The sequence below is a fragment of the Musca vetustissima genome, unplaced genomic scaffold, assembly GCF_032173495.1.
Source record: "Musca vetustissima isolate MV318-11 ecotype Yass unplaced genomic scaffold, APGP_CSIRO_Mvet_v1 utg36737, whole genome shotgun sequence".
Lineage (NCBI taxonomy): Eukaryota > Metazoa > Arthropoda > Insecta > Diptera > Muscidae > Musca > Musca vetustissima.
The window spans coordinates 34,189-49,851 of NW_026885582.1; the positions used below are offsets into that span (position 1 = coordinate 34,189).

The following is a 15,663-nucleotide window of genomic DNA, read 5'->3' on the forward strand; positions in this document are numbered from 1 at the left end:
GGATTTTTTAGATCATTTTTTCAAGGACCTACACAAGGCGTGGATTTTTTAAATCATTTTTTCAAGGACCTACACAAGGCGTGGAAATAAAAGATGGAAAAAGAAGGAAAAAAAAATAAAGTTGCGGTGCAGAGCCTAAATAAGTCAGCACCGGCGGGTGTCGTTGATCTGCCCACGAATCACGCCCGTCGTCATCCCGCGATTGTGAGAAATAACTTCGAGTTGGGTAACCACAGGGGAAGAGCAATCTTGACCCAGAGATTGGAGGGAACTGAACTTCGGACTCTGAGTCTGATCATGATAATTAGACAAACATAACCGTCTTAGAGAGCCGGAAGAGAGAAGAGGCTGACATCTCACAACCAGTATGAAGCAGTTGTCTGTGGCACAAAGGCGGTAGCTGGAAGCACAAAGGCTGATATCAGGAAGGCGAGTGCGGAGTCGGAATCTTCCGCAAAGACCGGGAATCCCAAAAGGACCAATCGGTATTTACGAAAGAGGAAGAAGACAGCAGCATATGGTAAGAAGCCGCCGTCTTATGCCAAGGTTGCCAGGAAACGCTATCGAGACGAGCTCTGATATGCAGTGATCAACGGAAATAGCGCGTCCGGTGAACTAAAAAAGGAGACCCATAAGGAAGTGCTAAATGCGGTCAACAGCGAGATCATGGAGTACTTAAGACAAGGAGGGGACTCTATTGAAGTGGATAGCAACGCTTTCAAAGGGGATTATCTAATGCTGAAATTTGAAAATCCAAATAGAATAGAAGCCCTGAGGATGATAGTGACAAGCATTGGACCCATAGATGGAACAATGAAACTCAAGCTGCTGAGGAAAAAGACATTCCTCAACTGCAAAAGAGTACAGTCTACACGGAACGCATGCTCGAGGTCTTCAGCCTACAAAACAAGACACTGCATGTGAAGAAGTGGGAAGTCATCCACAGGGACTCTATTGACCTGGATAGCTGCGCTTTCAAAGGAGACTATCTAATGCTGGAATTTGAAAATCCAAATAGCATAGAAGCCCTGAGGAAGATAGTGGCAAGCATTGGACCAATAGATGGAACAATGAAACTCAAGCTGGTGAGGGATAAAGACATTCCTCAACTACAAAAGGCTATAGTCTTTGTCAAAGGTTGGGGCAGCGATTTCGACACGAAACGCATGCTCGAGGTCTTCAGCCTACAAAACAATACACTGCATGTGAAGAAGTGGGAATGTTTCCAAAGGGAGGAGAAATAGGAAGGGACTCTCCTTGTATTAGGCTTGGACAGGTCTTCAATGGCGAAATCTGGCTAAAACCGAGGGCAAGGCGCACTACGTGTCCAATGTCGTTTACTTCAAAATCGGAAAAGCAAGAATTGGAGATGATGAAGCCAATGACAACAGCGAGGGGAAAGTACGCAGCAACAAAGAGGAGGGAGCCGAGGAGAAGATCACGGATTCCCAAGAAAACCGGTTACTTGAGGACCCTGATGGAAAAAATAAGAAAAGGTAAAATACACATCTGACTAAGACCAAGGGCAAGGCACACTACGTGTCCAACGCCGTGTACTTCAAAATCGGGAAGGCAAGGATTGGAGGCAATGAAGCCAAGGACAACAGCGAGGGGAAAATACCCAGCAACAAAGAGGAGGGAGCCGAGGAGAAGATCACGGACTCCCAAGAAAACCGGCTACTTAAACCTCCATCGGAGCGAGACGGCAACCCTGGCCCTGATGGAAAAATAATAAAAGGTAAAATACACATCGAACTGATCCAGGAACCTTGGACACTTGAAAACACGGTCTCTGGATTAAGCCATATAAATTAGCAACTATGTTATGCAAATACGGGTTCTCGTCCGAGAACTTGTATAATATGTCACAAAATGTTATGCTTTTTCTTCCCCCCATAGTTGTCAACATCGGACGCCACTGTACTGAAGCAGAGGAGCAGGGTAACATTTACCTGGCTTCAGTATATCTCCCGTTCGACTCGCCGATAACACCACCAACGGCGGAACTGCAGCGACTGGTGAAGAAAACACACGAAACAGGTAACGAAGTACTAATTGGTAGATATGCTAACTCACATCAGCCCTTCAGGGCCAGCCCTTCTAGATCACCAGCGATCTAACACTTAACATAGAAAATAAACCTACCTTTGTTAACAGAATTAGAGGGGAGGTATTAGATATAACAATATGTTCAGCAAACTTAATAGATAAGGTCCAGGAATGGAGAGTCTCAGAAGTGTAGAGGCCCGAAAGCTTTACAACAGAGCATAGACATGAATGCCAACAAATTAACGGAAATAATTGAAAAGGCTTTCGAAGAAAGTTGTCCTCTTCGAGAAAGGATATCTGCTATTGAAAACTCATGGGTGGCAGGGGAGGTTCGGAACAAAGGAAAAGAGATCCGATAGCTGTACAACAGAGCACGCCGAAAAATTCTACAGTTTTCTGGGACAACTTCCGCGATTAACGGAAAGAATACAATAAATTGACAAGAACCGCCAAACGCACTCCTGGAAGCTGTTCTGCGAACAGATAGACACTGACAAAGAGGTTTCAAAAAATCAAGAAGTTTCTATCGAAAACCCCACACCCAACCCAAAACTATGGTAGACAGTGAGGGTAATAGGATAGAAACAATCGAGGAAACACTAAGGTTCCTAATGAATGTTTACTTCCCATCGAACGCATCGACAATGGACGATGTCATGGCAGATAGGGAAGAAAGATCAGAGGAACCTATTATTGATAATTCAATGGTGTTAGAAGCCTTAAAACGCTTCTTACCATTGAAAGCGGCAGGACCGGTATTTTTATCACCACATCTAGCCGCAATCTTTAATGTATGTTTAGGGTTGACGTACACACCAAAAGCCTGGCAGGAAGCCAGGGTAGTCTTCATACCCAAGCCCGGCAAGGCAAACTACGTCACACCAAAATCATCTCGGTCAATAAGCCTAACTTCTTTCCTACTCAAAACCATGGAACGTACAATCGACACCATGATAAAGACCAGTATACCCAATGATACAGTGAAATACAAACAACATGCGTATGTAAAGGGGAGATCAGTGGACACTGCTTTGCATGAGGTAGTACACTATATTGAGGGCACCTTCGCTGAGAAGATTTATACCTTAGCAGTATGCATTGACATTGAAGGACCCTCCCAACAATGTCAACACTAATACGTTTATCCAATCCTTAGATACCTTCCAAGTTGACCGGGCAATCACAGACTGGGTTAACTATATACTAAGGAATCGATGGATTAGCTGTAGCCTACATGACATAACAATCAGAGACAAAGTAGGTCAGGGAACACCACAGGGAGGGAATTCGTCACCGCTCCTGTGGGAAACTACCATAAATGGACTCTTAAGGAACTTAACCGATGTAGAATTTGAACCAGTCTGTTATGCCGCTGACGTTATAATACTTCTTAGGGGAAGGAATCCTAATTTACTATGCACGAAAGACGTAACGGTGCTTAAAATCGCCTACGATTGGGCAAAACCGATGGGGCTTAAACGTAAATCCGGACAAAATGGAGATATGTCTTTTCACTAGAAAGACAAAAATAGGTCCGTATGAAGATCCCATCTTCCAAAACAATCGGATAGCCATATCAAACATAGTTAAGTATCTGGGAGTAATTCTAGACAAGAAACTTAAATGGAAAGCCCACATACAGCAAAGGGCTGACAAGGCCACAGATTCTGGTCTTTGTGTAGAAGAGCCTTAGGGTCTAATTGAGGTTTCAATCCAAAGAAGATACACCGGATCTATAAGAGCGTTATTAGACCAATTCTAACATACGCGTCTGTTGTCTGGTGGACAGCAATGTATATGTATAATATTCTACATATGTATCCTAACAGACGTCGCGTGTTTGTTATATATCTATATCTGAACTGTATTCAGAGAAACTTTCCAGAGACTAATTTATATTACTTCAGTACGTTGTGTCAATCGTCCTAGCTACGGATCTTTTCACGAAGCTCAGCAACATCATTCTAGACTTAATTCAAAAATCGTGAAAATCGAAAGATATGTAGGGACTTTGATACACCATTTACCTTAAATCGGACGAAAATATATATGGGAGCTATATCTAAATCTGAACCGATTTTCACGAAACTTTGCACACCTAATTCTAGACTAAATTCAATACGCTATGCCAAATTTTGTGCAAATCGAAAGATTTACCTTAAATCGGACGATTTTCATGAAACTTTGCACACCTCTTTCTAGACTAAATTCATTCCGCTGTGCCCAATTTAGAGCAAATCGAAAGATATGTAGGGACTTTGGTACACCATTTACCTTAAATCGGAAGAAAATATATATGGGAGATATATCTAAATCTGAACCGATTTTCACGAAACTTTGCACACATCATTCTATACTTAATTCAGTAGGTTATGCCAAATTTCGTGCCATCGAATGTTTTTCAGAGATTTTGGTGCACCAATTACCTAAAATCGGATGAATATATATATATATATATATGGGAGCTATATCTAAATCAGAACCGATTTTCATGGAAACTTTGCACACCTAATTCTAGACTAAATTCAATACGCTATGCCAAATTTCGTGCAAATCGAAAGATATGTGGGGACTTTGGTGCACAATTTATCTTAAATCGGACGAAGATATATATGGGAGCTATATCTAAATCTGAACCGAATCAACTAGCAAAGGGTGCTACTACGTGCAAATCGAAAGATATGTGGGGACTTTGGTGCACCATTTACCCTGAATCGGACGAAGATATATACAGCTGTATCTAAATCTGAACCGATTTTCACGAAACTTTTCACACATCATTCTAGACTTAATTCTGTACGCTATGCCAAATTTCGCGCAAATCTAAAGATATATGGGGACTTTGTTACACCATTTACCTAAAATCGGGCGAAAATATATATGGAAGCTATATCTAAATCTGAACTGATTTTCACGAAACTTTGCACACCTTATTCTAGACTAAATTCAATACGCTATGCCAAATTTCATGCAAATCGAAAGATATATAGGGGCTTTGGTACACCATTTACCTTAAATCGGAGGAAGATATATGGGAGCTATATCTAAATCTGAACCGATTTTCACGAAACTTTTTATACATCATTCTAGACTTAATTCAGTACGCTTTGCCAAATTTCGTGCAAATCGGAAGATGTATGGGGGCTTTGGTACACCATTTTCCCTTAAATCGGACGAAAATATATATGAAAGCTATATGTAAATCTGAACCGATTTTCACCAATTTCAATAGGGTTCGTCCGTGGGTCAAACAAATGAGCTGTGCCAAATTTCATCCAATTCGAATCTTAAATGCGACCTGTACTTCGTTTACAATTTAACATGGACAGACGGACGGACGGCATGCATAAATCGACTCAGAAAGTGATTCTATGCATATTCTCAAAAGGAACCATGGGTTTATCTCGATTATTTTTGCCTGTTACAAACATATGCACCAAGACATAATACCCTGTACCACAGTGTGGTGAAGGGTATAAAAAATGTAACGTAAAAGCCTTGCAGAAAGTTCAAAGAACGTGTTGCCTAGGTATATGTAGAGCAATGCGTACTACACCAACTAGGGCCTTGGAGACAATCTTATATATACATCCAATATACATCCAAATAAAATATGAAGCGGCGGTTGCAGCAATGGACGAGTGGATAGACAGACAACTAATGAGTCAACATTCAATACCTTTGATTCAGACCGCAATGGAATAGCGGAACACTAGTTCAGATGTCGCCTGGTAACTGTTGCTACACAGATGGCTCTCGATTAGGAAGAAAAACTGGCCTGGGACTTTTTATAGCAGAACCGGGTACCGAAATTTCTCTTCGTCTTACAGATCACAGCACGATCTTACAGGCGGAGGTTCAAGCTATAACAGAGTGTCGTGACTGGTTTATTTCAAACCAAGGGCAAAATACAATAAATATTATTACTGACTGCCAGGATGCTATAAAGCAATAAGGATGCTATAAAGCATAAGCAACGAGATAGCAAATCAACTAGCCAGGAGTGCTGCTGCATTACCCACAATAGATGTGAATACCGCCAAACCCTTTAGCGAAACACGCCACGACTGACGGGTATTCTAACGGGACACCTTAGCCTGAATGCACATCTACTTAAGATTGGATGCGAAGGTAGCAGTATGTGCAGAGCGTGTGGGGAAGACAGTGAAGCGCTACAATATTTCCTGTGTCATTGCCCAGCATTACCAAGCCTTCGGAAACAATTCATGAGAAATGACACTCTTCACGGACTAACCGATCTGAGGGCGTGTGAATGGAGAAGACTGAAGAAGGAGTTCACAAAAAATACGGAACTCCTAGATTCATAGGGGAATCAAAGCCAAATGCTTTTTAATCTAAACTTTCACTAATTCCAACTTTCTCCGGATTTCTAGAGCGCACAACAGGCCTCATTTGGCTTATGTGTATGTCGATTTCATGTTGGACATGTGGTGGTATCATCCACCCCTCTTTTCAACCCAACCTTACCTACACAAGGCGTGGATTTTATTAAATTTTAAAAATTATTATTTCTAAGTAAATATTTTAAAAATTTCAAATGGAATTGGCTTGAAAAGGAATAATAAATTTGTCCTTGTGAAAATAAACAAAACTGACCAGAGGCACCACACTCTGACTTAGTCCTCGAACGGGTGGTGACGGAGTGCCATGGTGGTCAATTATGTTTACGGACTTTGAACTATCTAGCCGAAATATTTATTTACAAATGAGAGTCCTTAATGCCAGGGAGAGGTTTCTCTTTGGCTAATAGAGAAAAATAGAATTTATTTCAAACAATATTTCGATTTGGAAATTAGTATAATTTGTTTTGTTAAATATTTCTAAATATTTACAAATCGTATTGACAATCCGGCCCGCATGTTTACACGTGTAAATGACACTTCATTTACCTATCGTTGGCTATTTATGTTTATTAGCCATTATACCGACACTTAGCGTATATAAAAAGGCAAATCCCATTTAGATTTACTGCAGTCCGGTTTCAATTGGTGTTGTTAAGTTTTTGTTCGGAAAACTATGAACAAGTCCAAAGCTTGGAGGAAGCAGAAAAATAAATTATTAGTTTTCTTGCCGGATGATAAAAGGCCGGAAACACCAAAAGTCTGGCGAGAACTTCTGGAAGATTTTTCTCATATATCGACAATACATGCCATCGATCGGATATTTCCCAGGGACTCAAAACCCATAGAAAGGTGAGATTTAAAAATATTTGTTTTGATTGTTTTGTTTTGAAATTGGGAAAAATCGGTCCAGATTTAGATATAGCTCCCATATATATTTTCGTCCGATTTAATGTAAATGGTGCACCAAAGTCCCTATATATCACTCGATTTGTACGAAATTTGGCACAGCGTACTAAATTAGGTCTAGAACAATGTGTGTTAAATTTCGTAAAAATCGGTTCAGATTTAGATATAGCTCCCATATATATTTTCGTCCGATTTAATGTAAATGGTGTACCGAAGTCCCTATATATCATTCGATTTGCACGGAATTTGGCATAGCCTACTGGATTGTGACTGGAGTGATGAGTGCCAAGTTTCGTGGAAATCGGTTCAGATTTAGATATAGGTCTCAGATATATGTACGACCGATTTATTGTAAATGGTGTGGACGAAATTTGACATAGCCTACTGAATTGAGCCTGGAGTGATGTGTGCCAAGTTTCCTGAAAATCGGTTCAGATTTGTATATAGCTCCCATATACATTTTCGTCCGATTTAAGGTAAATGGTGTATCAAAGTCCCTATATATATTTCGATTTGCACGAAATTTGGCATAGCGTAATGAATTAGGTCTAGAATGATGTGTGTCAAGTTTCCTGAAAATCGGTTCAGATTTGGACCTAGCTCCCATATACATTTTCGTCCGATTTAAGGTAAATGGTGTACCAAAGTATCTATATATACTTCGATTTTCACGAAATTTGGCATAGCATTCTGAATTAAGTCTAGAACGATGTGTGTTAAATTTTGTGAAAATCGGTTCAGATTTCTATATAGCTCCCATATATATTTTCGTCCGATTTTAGGTAAATAGTCCACTAAAGTCCCTATATTTCTTTCGATTTACACGAAATTTGGCACAGCGTACTGAATTAGTTCTAGAACGATGTGTGTTAAATTTCGTAAAAAACGGTTCAGATTTAGATATAGCTCCCATATATAGCTTCGTCCGATTTAGGGTAAATTGTGTACCAAAGTCCCTTTATATTTTTCGATTTGCACGAAATTTGGCATAGCGTACTGAATTAAGTCTAGAAAGATGTGTGTTAAATTTCGTGAAAATCGGTTCAGATTTAGATATAGTTCCCATGTATATTTTCGTCCGATTTTATCCGAATAAAAAAATTTTTAAAATTTTTGTTTTTCAGAATCCTTTGGTCCCTTGGCCTAATTGCTGCCATCATCATCTTTACCTTTGTCACTATGAAAATTCTCTACATACATACCCACAAACCTTTAAAAACGGTAATCTCCGATTTACAGCGTCCCGTTTTCAAAATACCCTTTCCCGAGGTAACGTTATGCAATAAAAATCGCCTTAATTGGCAACGTTATGCCGCAGTTAAGGAGAAATTTTTACGACGACGTCATCATACCCCACAACATGAGCGGGTTTTTATGGAAGTTCTCAATGCCTATGATACCCTGCAATTTGGAAAATTCGATAATTTTAAAAATCTCTCTGACCTCTATCCACCGATTTTACTGCGGGAATTGAATTACATAAATTTTAGCCATATCGTAGAGGTGATGGCATGGCGTTGCCATGAAATTCTCAGTGAATGTTCGTGGTCGAATCGAACCTATAATTGTTGTGATATATTTTCGCCACGTAATTCCCTGATGGGGTTGTGTTTGGCTTTCAATTCGGTGGAGAGCAAGGAGGGTATGTTGCGCCAATCCATGGATAAATATTATCCATTAAGTAGTTTGGGTAGTGGACCGAAAAATAGTTTGAAGTTGAAAATTAATCTGAGAGAGAAATTACATTCCCCTTTGGCGTGGGATACAAAGGGGGTGATGGTAAGCGGACCGATCTTCAATGTTGAAGTTTTTTTTTTTATAAAAAATATTTATTCTCTCTTTGAAGTTAATGGCAGTGGAACCCGGTGTCTGGTCTTATATCACCCATGAAATTCCCACAAGTACCCGCACAACAATAGGATTATCGGCGAATTTACAAGTGTTCGATAATACAACACGATTATTCTCCCAGACGGTCAGGGAATGTGTGTTTGAGGTGAGTCCGTTTTTTCAACTTTGTGGAGGAAATCGCTGTGAATATATATCGTCCTTTTCAGGATGAATTAAAAAGTCTGTTCTACAAATCCCTAATAAATCGTCCATACATGTATGAGAATTGCCAGGCGGAATGCCAGCAGGAATATATGACAGAATTATGCAACTGTACCATGGATTTGATGTATCCGCCCAATGATGTCTACAAGCCTTGTAGGCTACGTGATTTGCCCTGCCTCTATAAGAATAATCGTAAGTCCCTCTCAAAAATCAATTAAACGACCCACGCCTTGTAGAGGTCCTTGAAAAATTATTTAAAAAGTCCACGCCTTGTAGAGGTCCCTGAAAAAATGATTTAAAAAATCCACGCCTTATATAGACCCCTGAAAAAATTATTTAAAAAATCCACGCCTTGTAGAGGTCCCTGGAAAAATGATTTAAAAAAATCCACGCCTTATATAGACACCTGGAAAAATGATTTTAAAAAATCCACGCCTTATATAGACCCCTGGAAAAATGATTTAAAAAAATCCACGCCTTATATAGACCCCTGGAAAAATGATTTAAAAAAACAACGCCTTGTAGAGGTCCCTGAAAAAATGATTTAAAAAATCCACGCCTTATATAGACCCCTGAAAAAATTATTTAAAAAATCCACGCCTTATATAGACCCCTGGAAAAATGATTTAAAAAAACAACGCCTTGTAGAGGTCCCTGAAAAAATGATTTAAAAAATCCACGCCTTATATAGACCTCTGAAAAATGATTTAAAAAATCCACGCCTTATCTGGACCTCTGAAAAATGATTTAAAAAATCCACGCCTTATGTGGACCTCTGAAAAAAATATTTAAAAAATCCACGCCCTATGTGGACCTCTGAAAAATGATTTAAAAAATCCACGCCTTATGTGGACCTCTGAAAAATGATTTAAAAAATCCACGCCCTATTTGGACCTCTGACAAATGATTTAAAAAATCCACGCCTTATGTGGATCTCTGAAAAATGATTTAAAAAATCCACGCCTTATATAGACCCCTGGAAAAATGATTTGAAAAATCCACGCCTTGTAGAGGTCCCTAAAAAAATTATTTTAAAAATCCACGCCTTATATAGACCCCTGAAAAAATTATTTAAAAAATCCACGCCTTATATAGACCCCTGGAAAAATGATTTAAAAAATCTACGCCTTATATAGACCCCTGGAAAAATGATTTAAAAAAATCCACGCCTTATATAGACCCCTGGAAAAATGATTTAAAAAATCCACGCCTTGTAGAGGTCCCTGAAAAAATGATTTAAAAAATCCACGCCTTATATAGACCCCTGAAAAAATGATTTAAAAAATCCACGCCTTGTAGAGGTCTCTGAAAAAATGATTTAAAAAATCCACGCCTTGTAGAAGAGGTCCCTGAAAAAATGATTTAAAAAATCCACGCCTTGTAGAAGAGGTCCCTGAAAAAATGATTTAAAAAATCCACGCCTTGTAGAGGTCCCTGAAAAAATGATTTAAAAAATCCACGCCTTGTAGAGGTCCCTGAAAAAATGATTTAAAAAAAACACGCCTTGTAGAAGAGGTCCCTGAAAAAATGATTTAAAAAATCCACGCCTTGTAGAGGTCCCTGAAAAAATGATTTAAAAACTCCACGCCTTGTTGAGGTCCCTGAAAAAATGATTTAAAAAATCCACGCCTTGTAGAGGTCCCTGAAAAAATGATTTAAAAACTCCACGCCTTGTTGAGGTCCCTGAAAAAATGATTTAAAAAATCCACGCCTTGTAGAAGTCCCTGAAAAAAATTATTTGAAAAATCCACGCCTTGTAGAGGTCCCTGAAAAAATGATTTAAAAAATCCACGCCTTGTAGAGGTCCCTGAAAAAATGATTTAAAAAATCCACGCCTTATATAGACCCCTGAAAAAATGATTTAAAAAATCCACGCCTTATATAGACCCCTGAAAAAATGATTTAAAAAATCCACGCCTTATATAGACCCCTGAAAAAATGATTTGAAAAATCCACGCCTTATATAGACCCCTGAAAAAATTATTTGAAAAATCCACGCCTTGTAGAGGTCCCTGAAAAAATGATTTAAAAAATCCACGCCTTGTAGAGGTCCCTGAAAAAATGATTTAAAAAATCCACGCCTTATATAGACCCCTGAAAAAATGATTTAAAAAATCCACGCCTTATATAGACCCCTGAAAAAATGATTTAAAAAATCCACGCCTTGTAGAAGAGGTCCCTGAAAAAATGATTTAAAAAATCCACGCCTTGTAGAAGAGGTCCCTGAAAAAATGATTTAAAAAATCCACGCCTTGTAGAAGAGGTCCCTGAAAAAATGATTTAAAAAATCCACGCCTTGTAGAAGAGGTCCCTGAAAAAATGATTTAAAAAATCCACGCCTTGTAGAGGTCCCTGAAAAAATGATTTAAAAAATCCACGCCTTATCCCTGAAAAAATGATTTAAAAAATCCACGCCTTACCCCTGAAAAAATGATTTAAAAAATCCACGCCTTATATAGACCCCTGAAAAAATGATTTAAAAAATCCACGCCTTATATAGACCCCTGAAAAAATGACTTAAAAAATCCACCCCTTATATAGACCCCTGAAAAAATGATTTAAAAAATCCACGCCTTATATAGACCCCTGAAAAAATGATTTAAAAAATCCACGCCTTATATAGACCCCTGAAAAAATGATTTAAAAAATCCACGCCTTATATAGACCCCTGAAAAAATGATTTAAAAAATCCACGCCTTATATAGACTCCTAAAAAAATGATTTAAAAAATCCACGCCTTATAAAGACCCCTGAATAAAATGATTTAAAAAATCCACGCCTTATGTAGACCCCTGAATAAAATGATTTAAAAAATCCACGCCTTATATAGATCCCTGAAAAAAGTAATTTAAAAAATCCACGCCTTATGTAGACCCCTGAATAAAATGATTTAAAAAATCCACGCCTTATATAGATCCCTGAAAAAATGATTTAAAAAATCCACGCCTTATATAGACCCCTGAAAAAATGATTTAAAAAATCCACGCCTTATATAGACCCCTGAAAAAATGATTTAAAAAATCCACGCCTTATATAGACCCCTGAAAAAATGATTTAAAAAATCCACGCCTTATATAGACCCCTGAAAAAATGATTTAAAAAATCCACGCCTTGTAGAGGTCCCTGAAAAAATGATTTAAAAAATCCACGCCTTATATAGACCCCTGAAAAAATGATTTAAAAAATCCACGCCTTATATTGGACCCTGAAAAAATGATTTAAAAAATCCACGCCTTATATAGACCCCTGAAAAATGATTTAAAAAATCCACGCCTTATATAGACCCCTGAAAAAATGATTTAAAAAATCCACGCCTTATATAGACCCCTGAAAAAATGATTTAAAAAATCCACGCCTTATATAGACCCCTGAAAAAATGATTTGAAAAATCCACGCCTTGTAGAGGTCCCTAAACAAATTATTTTAAAAATTCACGCCTTGTAGAGGTCCCTAAAAAAATTATTTTAAAAATCCACGCCTTGTAGAGGTCCCTAAAAAAATTATTTTACAAATCCACGCCTTGTAGAGGTCCCTAAAAAAATTATTTTAAAAATCCACGCCTTGTAGAGGTCCCTAAAAAAATTATTTTAAAAATCCACGCCTTGTAGAGGTCCCTAAAAAAATTATTTTAAAAATCCACGCCTTGTAGAGGTCCCTAAAAAAATTATTTTAAAAATCCACGCCTTGTAGAGGTCCCTAAAAAAATTATTTTAAAAATCCACGCCTTGTAGAGGTCCCTAAAAAAATTATTTTAAAAATCCACGCCTTGTAGAGGTCCCTAAAAAAATTATTTTAAAAATCCACGCCTTGTAGAGGTCCCTGAAAAAATGATTTAAAAAATCCACGCCTTGTAGAGGTCCCTGAAAAAATGATTTAAAAAATTCACGCCTTGTAGAGGTCCCTGAAAAAATGATTTAAAAAATCCACGCCTTGTAGAGGTCCCTGAAAAAATGATTTAAAAAATCCACGCCTTGTAGAGGTCCCTGAAAAAATGATTTAAAAAATCCACGCCTTGTAGAGGTCCCTGAAAAAATGATTTAAAAAATCCACGCCTTATATAGACCCCTGAAAAAATTTATTTGAAAAATCTACGCCTTATATAGACCCCTGAAAAAATGATTTAAAAAATCCACGCCTTTATAGACCCCTGAAAAATGATTTAAAAAATCCACGCCTTATATAGACCCCTGAAAAAATTTATTTGAAAAATCCACGCCTTATATAGACCCCTGAAAAAATGATTTAAAAAATCCACGCCTTATATAGACCCCTGAAAAAATTTATTTGAAAAATCCACGCCTTATATAGACCCCTGAAAAAATGATTTAAAAAATCCACGCCTTATATAGACCCCTGAAAAAATGATTTAAAAAATCCACGCCTTATATAGACCCCTGAAAAAATGATTTAAAAAATCCACGCCCCCTTCTATGCCTTCAAAATTTATTTTTTTATTTCCTCCTCCCCATCCAGGCGTCCTGGTAAATATCGAACAGGTTGGTGCCCGACAATATGTGGTCTTCAATCAGAAAGGTATCAATTGTCCTTGCTATTACAATTGTAAATCCCTAAGCTATTCCCTGGACGTCCATGCTGATAATTTACCCAATGTGTCATCGAATCAAAGTGAAACGGAAATTTTATTGGAGGTCTATTTTCTGGGTGACTCGATTATGGTGTATCGAACCACAGCCGTTTATACCTTGGAGGACTTAATGGGTATGTTTGGAGAATTTGACCGATACTTAGGATAAAATAAAAAAATAATTTTTATTTCTTTTCAGCTTCCTTTGGTGGCCTGGCTGGCCTCTGTATGGGCTGTTCCTTGGTGGGCATAACGGAAATTTTATTTTTCTTCTTCTTCGATATACCCAAGAGGACAGTTAACATGTCGGAGTTATCACGCCGCCTAAAGAACAAAAGGAAATTGATAAAAACTGAACCTGTTATAATCATACCTTGAAAGTGGTCTGCAAGGAGCTTCGCTGCTGACCTCCAACTGCAAAAAGGCGTGAAATTCAGTTTCTTGTAGATTTTTTGTTGAAAAAAAAAAAAACATTTAGAAATGTCAAAAAAATATATTTACAAAACTGAAGCACTGCTGTTTTCTTTTCTTGAAAACTTCTTGAAGTCCATGATTGTCGGAGACACAATGAACAAAAATTCTGACCTCTTCTTCAATTGTGGCTGCACGAAGCTGCTTGACAAGGAAGTTTTGTTTTCTTTCTTCTAAAGTTTTCTATTTTTTCTATTTTCATTAACATCAACTTGTCATTAACAGTAGATTTGAGTGTTATGTTCCGCCGAAGTGGAAGAAGAAGAAGAGCAAGGGTCAGAAATGGTTGATTGTTGAGGAGGAGCCACTAAAAGTCATTCACTTCACTTTTGTCGCAAAAAGGACAAATGTTCAGTTGTCATGGATTTGTGATTTTTTTCTTTACAATTGCACTTGTATTCTGTGTGGCAAGATTGTTCATGATTTAATGGAAAAATATTTAAATGAAATGTTCATATGAACCAATATAAAAAATAAAACCAGTAAGGAAAGTAGTAAAGTCGGGCGGGGCCGACTATATGATACCCTTCACCACTTTGGGTATATTCAACAGATGAATGCTAAGAGACGCCGAATTCTGCAACCTATACTAAATTTTTCATTTGTTGCTTCAATGGGACAAAATTACCTAAATTTTGTGTAAAATCGGACGAAAATATATGTAGGAGCTATATCTAAATCTGAACCGATTTTCAGGAAACTTAACACACATCATTTTAGACCTAATTCATTTCGCTATGCCAAATTTCGGGCAAATCAAAACATATATCGGGACTTTGGTACACCATTTACCTTAAATCGGACGAAGATATATATGGGGCTATATCTAAATCTGTCCCGATTTTCACGAAACTTTGCAGACATCACTCTAAGCTCAACTGAGTACGTTATGCCAAATTTCGTGCAAATCGAAATATATATAGAGACTTTGGTACACCATTTACATTAAATCGGACGAAAATTTATATAGAAGCTATATATAAATCTGAACCGATTTTCATAAAACTTTACACACATCACTCCGGACTCATTTCAGTACACTATGCCAAATTTTGTGCAAACCGAAATATATGTATAGGGACTTTGGTATACCATTTACATTAAATCGGACGAAAATTTATATAGGAGCTATATGTAAATCCAAACCGATTTTCACGAAACTTAACGTGCACTATTCTAGACTTAATTAAATACGCTATGCCATATTTCGTACAAATCGAAAGATATATAGGG

At 37.8% G+C, this 15,663-nt stretch overlaps 1 protein-coding gene across 1 annotated transcript; it reads left to right on the top strand.

The window, feature by feature from the left end:
- The first annotated feature begins 2,603 nt into the window (after positions 1-2,603).
- Positions 2,604-14,337, top strand: LOC133332823 (pickpocket protein 19-like). Its single transcript, XM_061541194.1, has 6 exons — positions 2,604-3,049; positions 8,444-9,098; positions 9,166-9,315; positions 9,377-9,566; positions 13,848-14,093; positions 14,159-14,337. The coding sequence occupies exons 1-6, from the start codon at positions 2,604-2,606 to the stop codon at positions 14,335-14,337; spliced, it is 1,866 nt and encodes a 621-aa protein (XP_061397178.1).
- Positions 14,338-15,663: the final 1,326 nt, after the last annotated feature.

Bases quoted from the DNA above. Each gene is read 5' to 3' on its own strand.
- LOC133332823 (XM_061541194.1), top strand. From the start codon at position 2,604: ATGGTAGACAGTGAGGGTAATAGGATAGAAACAATCGAGGAAACACTA. The intron at 9,099-9,165 runs GTAAGCGGACCG...CTCTCTTTGAAG, and splicing joins GGGATACAAAGGGGGTGATG to TTAATGGCAGTGGAACCCGG. The intron at 14,094-14,158 runs GTATGTTTGGAG...ATTTCTTTTCAG, and splicing joins TACCTTGGAGGACTTAATGG to CTTCCTTTGGTGGCCTGGCT.